Genomic DNA, 12,919 nt, shown 5'->3' on the forward strand with positions numbered 1-12,919 from the left:
TAGTACAAAGGGACTGTTATCTTGCTGGTGAAAAATTGCAAGTATTTGCAATCAGTTTGCATCAATCTCTTTGGGGTATTGTGCTGTGCTGATTTAGTAACGTGATAACTTCTGGCACTGCTGCAAAAGGACAAAATAATCCTCACCATCAGCCTGCAACAATTCGGTATTTTTGGTAGCCACTAGAACATCAGTCTTAGAAACAGGGCTGCTAAGACTCCCTGGATCTTGTTTAATAAAATCATGTAGTGAGGGCATCATGATTATAAATCACACTTGGAAATTGGCCTGCAGAGTACTTGCTGGGTTATGTGGTGTCATGTGTTCCTGGCTCCTTTTTAATTTCCGAAAAGAAGGCATATAGCAGCAGCTGGAGCTAGAGGTGGAATTCATTTAGCTGCTTCAAGAAAGCCACTGCCAGCAAAAACCCAGCAGCTCGGCAGTCTTTGGTCGTAGAGAGGGGAAAGGGATCCAAGTGACTGGAGCTGGTGTAATGAGAAGGAAAAGAACCAAATGATTTGGCAGCATGTGAAAGAGGTAAGGATGTGGTAGAGAAAGGAGCAGGAGGAGCTGAAATGAAGAGCAGGAGTAAACAATGTAATTTAACTTATTCAAAAGGGACAGAATGCTTATTAAAGCTCTGAGAGATGATAAATTAGTGCTTTGCTGCTATTGTTATTTCAGATAGAGTTGTCATATGGTAATGCTGGAGGCTCACAGATTCGTAGAGGGGAATGGAAAGTGGGATATTTGGTTACATGATTGAGCGCTGGAGTCGGTGAGGCAGAATGTGCAGCCCTGATTCTGGAGAGCATCCTTACATGTGCGTGCTGTTCCCAGGAAGGCGCCGTCACGTCCTGAAGAGGGATGGCTCAAAGTTTGTGTCCTGCTGCTGTGAAGACGTGTCCCACGCTGAGAGCTTTTACCTTGGTCGGGAGGAGCTGTCGAAGCCCTGCTCTGGCTAATGAAACCCTGTCTGAAATAGCCCCAGAGCCCTCACCTGGAAGTGCTCTCTGGCTGTTACTCCTGTGGCAGCACACAGAGTTATCAGGAGATCATTTGAGGTTGTGGAGTTTTCCCCTAAGGAATACTGGGCTGGGGGAGGGAATCGCAAAATGATTCTTATCTTACATTACACAGAGTCTCTTGCATTACTTACTGTGGCATATTGTTTCCTCCCACAGAGTTCTGCTCAATCGCTTTCAGGAAGAGGCTACTCCGTAAGTCATTTTACAGCTAATTCTTTCACTTCTGTTGATGTTGATTGCAGAGGTTTACACCACCTATTGCACAGCCACTGACACGGAAGAAATGCAGAACAGAAACAGGGTGAGGGCACAGGGCTGTCGTGCACCTGGCAGGGGACAGCCCTGACATGTGAGAGAGCATTAAGAGCCTAGGGGCTTCTTAATTTAATATTATACTTATAGGGAGGATTTTTTTTGTCAATTAATGCTGTATTTCAGCTAGATAGTCACCTCTGGAGAATTACAAGACCTGAGTGGGGAGAGTTTTCAAGCAGGAGATGCTTCCCTCCTCTCCTCCCTTCCCCATACAGGTTTTCATTTGTCTGTTAAATACAAGGATCAAGTACACAATTACTCCCATTTTACAAAGAATTAAGACCCCTCACCATTGTGAACAAGAAAGTCAATATTCTCTTATTTATGAGCTCTGAGTTACAAAACAAGCTCGCATGTCTGTTTTCAGGGGAGGATGTTGCTGATGTTTCCTTCACACAAGTGCCACAATATTCAAGGGTGGTGTTTCAGTGTCAGGACACATCTGCCTGTGTATGCAATGTACCAGACATGTTTAATTGTCCATTTCTGTTCATATGTGCCTTATTTGTATGTGCAATAATGACATTTCTTCACTTAGAGGTGGATTAATTTGTTGTGGTTACGTTTTCTGCTCAGCTGTCCAAAAAGGCAGGCACAGACATCACTGAGTCGAGTAATACAGAAATAGGAGAGGGTGTGAGAGGCTTAGCAAAGTCAACATGAAAATTCCTGGAATCACATTATATCTGGCTCTCAAAACAAATGTATGGTGGGCAGATATGATACCCTGGTTGTTCAGCCAGTAAGTCATGTGGAGTGCAAAGGTTATAGATGAAGGTGTATGCAAATCTGAACGTGAATGTCTCAGTCCAGCAAACAGTTCCTGCCTACGCTGATTGACAGTAATTGCTGTTTTCACAAGCTCTGCCATGATAAAGTTTTGCCTTCTAGGTGAATGGTCCCAAACTGATACCAAGAGCTAAAGCTGCTCATTCTCTATAGGACCAGAACAAGGGTGGATTTTATGTACTTCGGGAAGTTGATGTGGAGGCTTGGATCACATTTCTTTTTACAATAAGCACCAGAATTATTTACTTTCAATAGTTTATGTTGTAAGTTTAAGGTGATGGAACTTGCTGAGCTTCTACCCAGTGCACAAAGAGAAAAAATTGCCAGGCAGTGCAGAATTTATGGTCTGATTTCATAGCAACGCTGTCCCTTGCTATCATGTGTATTGCCAGAAATTCATAATACAAGATTAAGTACATTTTCATCATAAAACCATTAGAAAATAATGTATGACTTGAAAAGTCTCACTGTTTTAATGAAAAAATGTCACAAATTTTTAGACAGTAGTTATATGTCTACTAAGTATCCTCATGTCTAAATCTTGCCAGTATCTCAGGTGAGTATTCATTGAGGGATGAGGAATGTTTGCTCTAGGACCCATTAAGTGCTGCTTTCCATTCATTTGGGGATTCAGATTCACCTAAGCTTCTAAAGGCAGATGCTTTATCTTCTCTTTGTCTGTAAAATGCCATGCATGCCCATGGCACCACATAAATAATAATGAATCATCTTCACAGATTTTATGACTGAGGGCCTGGTTTGGGAACTAAACAATTTCCCAGTGGCTATAACATAGGTTGCAAAATCGTAATGGAAAAAGGCCAAAGAATTCTTCTCAGAGTCTCAAGGCCAATAAATCATAGGACTGTTTTCTTCCATTGCTGGCTATTCAGAAATTTACTTTTGTTTCTCGGAGAAATGATTTTAAGAAAATTACTAGCTCCTTCTCTGTGCATGTATGGGGACAAGGTTCTCTTGTTTTGCCAACCATAACTTCTCAAGGGAGTTAAGAGCTTTCTGCATGCCAGGGCAGTATTTAGAGATCATGAATAGTGTGAACTGGCATTGCTTTTCTTTATGGATTGTCATTTTCCCTTTAAACTGCCTTCTGCCCCACCATGTGCCAGCTCTTGGGACTGTTTCCCCCAGACTCCGATGGTGCTCTAAATTGATTTAGCAAAAGTCAGAGACTGCCACTGCCAGACCTCATTGGCCCAAACTCCCATGGGAAGCTGATCCTCGCAGGTGGCACAGAGATGTTCAAACCACCAGATCCAGACAGCTGGCCCCACACCAGGAGCTGTCCATAACATATATAACAGTTTTCCTTTTCTCACGAAAGCAGCTGTCTGTGAAACATGAAGTCACTGTTTTGGCTCTGCCCCGTTTCCATCGGACGCCTCGTTTCCCAGACATGGTGAAAGCAGTGGTAGCAGGAGGCACTGCTGTGCTGGGTGTTCCTCTGATAGCTCTGCTGATGGCTTGTGTTGTGGAAGGCTTGTGGAATGATGATCTGTATCGTTACTCAGTGAAGTTCTTGTACTGGGTTCCATCAGCAGCTGTTTAAATACCACAAACTATTTTGTGCATGCTCAGTTTTAATTACCTCGTTCTGAATCCGCACTCTTCACCATTCACTTGCGTCAGCTGTCCTTGCAGAGATGTTTGCTTTCAGAAACATTTGTAGAAAATGCACACTTTAAGGAAATGAGCATTTGCAAAGAGAGAACTTAGAACTTACAGTAGGAATCTTGCATGAAAAAAAATCTCAGTCCATGGTTTGGCTCATCCAGCTGAGCCATCAAGGGCTGTCCAGGCAGTCAGAGCAGGCTCATTGGTGAAAAACCTCAGCAAATGCCTTGTCCATAAAGTGCAGGCTCTGGAGCTAGAGGCAGGAAGAAAATGAAATTCAAGTGTCTAAATAACTAACTCCTGAGGGTTGGATATTCCAGCAATTTCATTGACTTCAGGCTTCCCATGGAACATTAAGTGCCTAAATAAGGAGCGTGCTTGAAATAGCTGTGAAATTTTGGTCTCATTGAAGTTACCACATAACCTCTGGTGAACTCCAGCTGCACCTAGATTTAATTTGAGTCTCAAAACCATCAGTAACAGTGACCTGGCACATAGTTTCAGAGTCTCCCGTACATACCATGGACAAAATCTCTTATGATACTATTTCCCAAAATGAAGTTTCAAATGGTGTTTACTTTTACTTGGATAGGACGAGACATTTCTATGTCTGTATTGCTGCTGCAAGCTCCTTCTCCCATCAGTAGCATGTGTTTCATATCCTTATCTCATTAAATGTATACTTCCGCTGTGCTGAGAAATAGAACACAAGTTTGTTTATGGAGGTTAATATCTCATTCCCTCTATGACTTGATGGTTACATTTGTGTGATAAACTACTCTAGCCATTTGTCACATTTCCTGCATGCACAAATGAGATTAGTGATCTTAGTCAGAGAGGTCTGTCTGTCCTCTGAGCAGACAAAACAGATTCTCTTTTAGGTAACAGGATGAGAGGCCTGTCTACCTGAAAATGCATTGATTTTGTTAAAAAGTGCACAGACAATCAGAAACTAGAGTTAGAATTTGTTGAGGTTTCTATGTATCACTGATACATATCCACTCTGTGGATGTTTGTCATTTTTTTTCCCGATAGTTAACTTAGAACCAAGCATAATTATAAAGTAGTTACAATGAATATAAGATCAATACATACAATTTGTTATTAATGGCTAAAACGTTGCGATTGTTTATAAGGCTGAACACTTTGTAGAGACAAGCCCAAGCTGCAGCTGAACTTAACTCAGTTTTTTAGAGAGGATGGAAAAGAATAGAGCTGGGGAATATACAGTAGCTTAAAAAAATAAACGAAAAACCTCTTCCAATAAATTATGTAGTTTATTTATAGAGCATCTGTGCAGCTGTTCGTCTTCTGAAATGAAGGGGCTAAAATATGTGAGTGAATAAAAGAATAAACTTGAAAGCATATGGCAAATGGGTAGCCAGTGAGCCAACCTGTCTGAGTGTGTCTTGGAACGAAAGTACAGGAGGATGAGACGTCTTTGTTTGGTTTTATTTGTTCTTGAAAGGGTTTTATTTTTTTAAATAAAAACAGTAACATACACTTGGCTACAGCAGCAGCTGATTTTTATTCTGAGCTTCTGTAAAATATCAAAGTCTTTGTAGCCCAGTCAAATCCCTGGCAGCTGATCAAATTCTGTTGATTTTACATCTTCCTTGTTGAGTGCCGGAAACCAGTGTCTCAGATAACTCAGGCTGGAGCTCGTGGATAGAGAGAAATGTGCACAACACCAAAAGGCTTGCAGAGACTCTTGGGTCATCCAGAGTCAGCTCAGTGCTATCTGCAACCTTCATTCCTCCTGCTTGGTGACGCAGCCTGAGAACAGTTATCTTGTCCCCTGGGTGAAGTTGAACCTGAGGTGACTCAGGCAAGTGCTGGGTAGGCTTTGAGCACCCCAACCCCAGTCTGCCCCTTCCTGGCTGCTCCTCTTAAATGATCTTGTTCATTTTTGGAGCTGGCTTTCCAGCCAGTTTGGATCTTTGCTGGCAAAGATCTTTACAGCCATCCAGGACTCTTCTGTGCTCTGTGCTCAGTGTTGCTGCACACTGGAGCTGTTGCCCAACCACTCTGCCCCTGTCAGCTCTCTTGGGCTCATGCCCATGAGTGCACTTGCTGGGACAGCCAGTTCTGAGCTGCATTCCCCTGCTTGGCAGCACAGAGATAATGCCCAGTTCAGCGACCTCAGTGGGAGGGAGGACAGGTACAAATGGCTGTAAAGTGCAGGGAAATCATCAGCCGAGGAACTGTTGACTCTGTGGGTTTATGTCCCCTGTAAAGGGCTTTTCATGGCCTCTCTCAGTTTTGTGCCAGCTCAGTGGAGTTGTATGAAAGCCTGAAGAAGCCAACAAGAGACTGTTCTCAGGCCAGAAATCCTTGGTGTGAGCACAGGCACGTTCATGGCCTTGGTGTAGTGATTACAGGGGCTCACCAAAGATCACACCAGCAGCATTCCCCAATCCACTCTGTGCTCTTCTGCTGTTTGGTTGCAACCAAATTATCACTTGGAAAAGTACCTTCAACAGCATCTTTTCTGTGCAGACCTTGAGTCAGTACCATTTCCCACATGGATCCCAGGGATGATTGTATACCTTGACATCTTGAGATGACCGTGGAGAAACTGATGTCCTGAGAAGGATAAATTTCTACATAAAGATTAAAAAAAAAAATTGCAATGAAGTATGTCATACTTCTGTTTGGGAATTCCTGAGTGTGCTTCCCTCATGGTGTGGAAGCACGCTCGGTGACCAGAGGCACATTGGAATTGTGACAAACAGGGTTTTTCCACCTGCTGCTCTGTCACACACTAATGAAAAATCTCTTCTGTAGGTGGGTAACATTTCTTGGCTAGACTGGAAAATTCATTGTATTTTAGGATCTCTGATAAATTAGCATTTTTCTGTGCCAAAAATCAATATTGGAAACAGGACTCTTGTTATGAATCTAAAACTCCTTGAGTTGGAGCCAAAGGTAAATGATAAAATGGAATTTAATATGTATTTCCTACAATAGTGTGCCTGTGGGCTGGCAACGTGAGCAAGACTTTCTGGACAAGATTTATGAATAAAGGAGTACTAATTCCAAAATAAGTATCAATCTCCTTTTGCCATGATGCCAAGCATAAAAGAGGGACTCTTAATGGTCTTTTTCTTCTGGACAAGAAAAAGAATGGCACATGGGTCCCCTTCGGGTGCAATAATACTCTGTCTTTTTTGAAGACAGAGAAAAGAAGAAGGGGCTGTAAAAAAGTGATGTGGCTTGCAAGTGCAATGACAACACAAAGGATTTTAAATGATAGAAAAATAATAATATGGAATAGAAGTATAAAGTATTTTGGAGTTTTCCCTGTAAGATACCAGAAGTTTTAGAGAGCCAGGAATAAAATGGTGAGTGTCAGTCCAAAGCATTTAGCTTCTGCTGGTTTTCTTTTCCCATGTTCCTAAATAGCCTCACTTCACAAAAACTATCCCCATGCTTGAATTCACCTGGACAGGCTCAGTTCACTGAATGAAGAGTTTGTTTGCTCTTAGTGCTGTGTGGGATGGAGCCAGGTTGCTGTAAGCCAGCTGAGGAGCTGGCCCCTTGGCTCCAGGGACTGTCCCATAAGCCATGAGCTCAAATTGAGCTGAGTAATTAGTACACATATTATTCCAGATCTGTGGGAGCTCTTTTTGAAACATCCCATGGAAAGCTTAAGGAGAAGTACAAACATAAATAAACTACATACTTCAGCTTTACAAATACTGAAGTCCATGAACTTCCTTACACACATTTTCCTTTAGAAGTTCCCTTTTCTGAAAGTCTGTTTCTTCTTAGATGACCTCTGCTTTTAATTAGGATGAAAAGTCTCATGGATTTTCACTCATCTCCACAGCCATAAGCAAGCACAAAGGGCCCTCTCTGGCTGAGTTTCCCCCTGCCTGAGCAGTGGCCTTGGCAGAGGGCTGCCTCGGAGGCTCAGCAGTGGTGCCCCTTTGTCCCTGTGGCCGGAGCAGGACAGGATGATCCTGATTTCCATAAACCCTCCAGCTGCAGGGAGACACAGCCAGCTGACACTGAGCCCCTGTGAGCCCCTCGAGGGATGGGACATATGACTTGTGTGTGATTTTTGCCCGTGTTTTTAATCTCCCTGCCGCTGCCCTCGGCTCGGGGCACTGGGGGGGAGCAGACCTCTAATCTGACTAGAAAGACGCTATTGTTCAGCAGACACATCCCCCGAAATTCCCAGTGCTCCTTGGCTTTTGGGCTGGGATAACCTCGCTGTCACTGGCCTTGCACGCTAGAATGAAAAGTTGTCCTAAATCCATCTTGAATTCACCAGCCTGGAAAGGATTACATCCTGCTGAAGAGGAAAGGCAGAGGATTTTGAGAATATCTGGTCTTTATTTCTGGATCTTTTTGATTAAGACTGTCCTGAAGCAGTTGTGTCATATACGTGCTGTAGCTTTCTTTGTGTAGCAGGGCAGGGTATTTGCTTGCCTGCCTCAGCTGTTTCCACATGGTTGTTTGCTCTCATGACTCTCTTTCCTTAGAATCCATTGCCTTGTTTTAACTCTTTTCCCTTTACCAAAGCCAGCAAAAAGATGATTAAAGTAGACAGCTGATTAGAATCAGGGCCCTTACCTAACCACCACAGTGAGCAGGGGTTAAGTGTGGGGCCTCTTGGGGGATTTGCTTTAGATTTTTGTTTAATTCTCTGATAGTCTTGTGCAGCGAGAGTGGGTAGTTCTGGTGTTTTATAATTACAGAGAGGGTGATAGTCCATTTCTGAGGGCTGCCCATGCACTGGTGCTCATTGTGCTGGCTGCTGTGGCTGGTTCCTCAGAGGAAACTCAGGGGGGCGGGTGGAAAAGGGGGTTCACATGGGTGGAAAAGGGGTTCACACTCTCTTAACTCATATTTCACTGTGCCCTTGCAGAAACTGCACCTAAAACCACGGCGTGTAAAGGGAGCAGCAGAGGAAATAACAGTGCCACTGCAGAATGTAATTGTAGAAATAGAAGATGAACATGTTTTTTTGGCCTTGATAGTTGGTGAACAAGAGAGATCAAGGAAAAAGGATCGATTGCATCAAGTTTGTGGGTGTTATTGGCATTAGAGAACACTGCTGTCATGTTGAAGCATCATAAATATTTAATTGTGCAGCTCAGTGGAATACCCTGATTGCTTATCAGTCCCGAAATGGTTTTCCCTATGTTAAACTGTATTGAAATAAAATAGTCTAGAGAGGGTAAGTTCTTTGGGTGATGGTAAAACCAATCACTGCACATCCTAGAGTGTAGGGAAGGGTTCCTGTAGGTTGGTGGGTTGTACTCAATTTCATCACTTGTATTTCTTCCTTGTCACCTTTTTTTTTTTAAATTGGGATTTGTTATTACAGGCGAGAGAGATCTTCAGTTTCTTTCCTGTCCTAACAGAAGACAAAAATGCAACTTTAATGTAGCAAAACAACAGATGCAACCCTAAGTCAGCTCTCACACCAAAGAAAACTTTTGATAACATGCTGAAGGTGTGGAGGCTCTGCTGTGAAAGCTGCAAATGGGTGGAAATCTGCTGTAGGCTGAGGTTTCTCTCCTCACTTCGTGTTTCAGCCTGGATGTGATGGAGCTGGCTGCTAAAATGTGAATGTACCGGGCCATGTGGTTCCTGTGCAGTGGGAAGGCAGCTCTCCTCCATTCTCTGTGGGATGAGAGAACAGAGGGGCTCTGTGCTGGTGTCCCTGTGCAGGTGGCTCAGGCAGGAGCCTGGGCTTCTGGGCTGCCTCTCCAGAAACTGCTCAGCTCCTGCTGTAACTGTAGAAGAGTTGCTGAAGAGCAACTTTCTTATGTGCAGTGCTTGCATTGCTGGAAGAGGAGCATTCAGATGGAAACCCTGGTCAGCCATGTGAGATGTTTTCTATGCAGGGTCAGTGTTTTCACTTCCTGCTGCCTCAGCATTTCAGCATCACAGCCACTCGTGGTCAACACCAGCCCCAGTCACTATGATCTGCAGGTCACATTTTAGAAAGGTGTTTTTTCTCCTTTTATAGCAAATAAATAAATGAAACTGTAAGAGATTACCTATATGATGCCAAAAGACCATCTGCAGCTCTAGAAAGCCAGGGAATGCAGGGCGAGGGCAGAAGTGTCAGTGAATCCATTGTAACTTGGATGTGAGATAGGAGTCACACCGAGTGGGAGCTCTTTGCAATACCTTTTGGCAAATGGTAAGGCCAAATACTTTCTGCTTCTTCCCTGTCTCTTTCTTTTAATAAAATACCTTTAGGGAGGCAGTGGTGTAATTCTGCAAGTCAAGCACTACTGTATCCAAAAGTTGTTTTAAAACCTTCGATCAATGATACTTAGTTTCATGGATAAATTTTTAAGTTCCAGTTCAGAATACCTTGTGTTTCAGCATCGTTTTCAGGTGATTGTAGCTGTTCTCTCTTTTCTCAGCTCTTCACAGGTCAGAAACTCAAAGGTATTGAGGTTGAGTAAAACAATTGTTCATCACTCTGAGCTCTGCTTTGTTTTTGTGGGAATTGTCTGCTTCTGTAGCATCTTCAGTTTCATTACTTGTTATAAAGTTTGGTTTACTAACCTGCTCTAGGAACAGATACAACCACCAAAGCTACTTTTTAATTAGCCCTGTGGCCCATCCGGTGTGGATGTGCTGACGTCCTGGCTGTACAATGTACTTCCAATGAAAGGGAACAGTCTGCCATAGAGTCTTATGACCTCGGGGTCAGTTTTGTGCTCAAAATTGCTTTTGATTATGGAGTTAGTATGTGTCTCAAAAATATAATAAAAAATCCAGCAAGCACTAGTGGTCCTTACACAGTGCTCCTGAGTTGCATGCTCAAGTGGTATCACATCTAGATTTTAATGGAATTTACTGCTTTATTTATAGATACTTTCCAGATGCTTGTGAATAATTAGGGGTTTGCAACCAGAATGATGGAAAATTGGCATACAGTTACATTACTGTGGATGGCAGCAGTGGTTTCTACAGGAATGTAGCCTGATTCATACCTGTACTGTCTGCATTTCATCTCTGTGCTATATGATGGATAAGACTTTGTGTGCCTGAACACTTACAGACTAGATCTGTAGTATCCTGAGGAATTTTCTTGTCTGATTAATTAACCACATGTGTTCACTAGAAAGCGTCAGGACACTGGCAGTTTTGGGGAATATGTTAGATATAGCTGCTGGATATTTGCAAACCTCAGTTCAGTTTTTTTAGACTGGTACTTTGTTATCTGTAAACAATAAGAAATTTTGGAGTTGATTAAGAAGCTGTCATGTGGTTCTTGGGTTTTCTGGATACAGGGTTGAAATGGTTCATGCTGCCCTAGAAATCGGCTAATCAAAGCAGGACAATTTTTGGACATCCTGTAGCAATTAGAGTGCTGTAGATGAGGGATGGTACAGACTGTGCAGTGTGTGCTTTGAACTCGTGCAGCAGCATTCTCAGACCAGTTGGTAATCACCAAAGGAAAAAATTGCTGCATTTGAGATGGGTAAAGCATACATGTGTTTTACTGGATTGATGAAATTCTGCCATCACCTGCAGGGCAGCAGTGGCACTGAACAGCTGAGAAGCCAAACTTAGTGGGATACTAGTAATGAACCAAAGATTCAAAATTTTATCTCAAAAATCATTTGAATAAAAGGCTTTCTCTGCAAGCATTCCTCATAAGAAAATACAAGCAGGTGTTGATACAAGCATGGTTATAAGGCTCGTGACCAAAGTTAGATCAAACCAGTTCACAGAACATATTTTCCCCATGTATTCATGTCTCTTCCAAAGCTTCTTAATAGCATCTAGTAGCATCCTGGTTTAAGAGAAAACGAGCTGTAGTCACGAAGATTAGGATGTCACAGTGGAGATGCCCGAGGCCACAGAGCACTGAGTAACTGGCAGGCATCGAGCTGTAACGGGTGCAGGGTGCTCACAGACTTTGCCTAAGCATCTTTCCTTTTCCCCTCAAGACTCGTTCTCGGAGGAACCCTAATTCAGTTCATATCTAGAGAGCCAGGGAAGAGGGCAGGAGAGAATAATAAATGGTCCCTTGAAAACAAGAGGCAGCAATAGACGCCACAGGACGACCCAAACAGCCTATTTAACTGCAGCCAGTTTCCTGCTGAAGATTCATTTCGAAGAGATTGTGAGAGCACTCGAACAGGAAGCTGCAGCTTCACCAAACGGTTTCAGTATCAGTGTGTTATCTGTGGTCATTCCCCTCCACAGCTTGCGGCTGGCTTCTGGTTAGCAGAGGCAGACACTTTGAGCTGAGCTGGCATCAGTTCCCACCTACTTAATCAGTTAAGTTGTGAGCCCTGTGGTTAGCTCGAATCCCCTGGTCGTCTTGTGGATTGCCAGTGACAGGAAGGGGGAGATGCATTGAGTGGTTCCGGCAGGAATAGCTTGGTTATCTGATGGTCACCCCAGAGACTGATAAAATTATGTCAGCTCTTTTCTGAGAAGACATCAAAAAAGCAGAAACTGTTGTCTCTAACCACCTGAAGAGTTTACAACGTCAAGGGAAATTTTGCTTATCTTGAAAGCCTCAAAACTGTTAACCCGCCTTCACCACTGCAGACCACAGCGCTGCCTCAGACTCGCGATGCACAGAGTGAAGTACAGACCATCGTGTGCAAAGCTGTAAATTCTTACCGAGGAAACACTTTCAGATGTTCCAAAATTACTTTGGCACTTCAAATTCAGAGGTGAACGACTTGAAACGTATGAGAGAAACGGGCTTTTCTGAGGAAGTGTGTTTTGTATTTTTAGAAAACTTGGCCTCCTTGAGTCTGTCATGTTGTCAGGAGTTTGGGCATACAAAGTGATGAATCACTTTTCAAAGTGGAGCCTGTTTGATGAGCCTGGATTGATCTGAAGCCAAACTGATGGTGACTGTGACAAGGGCTTGCAAAGGTTAAACAGAGAAGGTGGTCATATCCTGGGAACGACTTAGGGCACTTGGGTTTGTTTTCGGCATGTGTTTGCTGAGCAGACTTCAGCATCAGAATGGACTTCAGAGAGAAACCTAAAGTAAATGAGATTTTACATTAATTTAAATTTCAAAGAGGTCTTGGGCAGGTTCCTCTGAGCCTCAGTGCCTGAGTGTCTCTAGCCTTAAAATGGGGTAGTAGTACTCAGGTCTTTTCTTGGAGTGTGTAGATGGGAGAGTCTTTTACTGAGTATTTACTAAA

The 12,919-nt window shown here is 43.1% G+C and overlaps 1 protein-coding gene across 18 annotated transcripts in view; it reads left to right on the forward strand.

Moving 5' to 3' along the window:
• FBRSL1 (fibrosin like 1) overlaps nt 1-12,919 on the forward strand; it is a 500,076-nt gene that overhangs the window by 227,429 nt on the left and 259,728 nt on the right. For 16 of the 18 annotated variants that reach the window (XM_088176075.1, XM_088176066.1, XM_088176077.1 and 13 more), the window contains one exon: nt 1,185-1,220. The exons of the other annotated variants lie outside the window; for them this stretch is intronic. In XM_088176075.1, the coding sequence (XP_088032201.1) occupies nt 1,185-1,220 (36 nt within the window). The remainder of the gene's footprint in view (nt 1-1,184; nt 1,221-12,919) is intronic. 18 annotated transcript variants of the gene reach the window in all.

This window comes from Sturnus vulgaris, chromosome 19 (assembly GCF_052056855.1).
Source record: "Sturnus vulgaris isolate bStuVul1 chromosome 19, bStuVul1.hap1, whole genome shotgun sequence".
NCBI classification, from domain to species: domain Eukaryota; kingdom Metazoa; phylum Chordata; class Aves; order Passeriformes; family Sturnidae; genus Sturnus; species Sturnus vulgaris.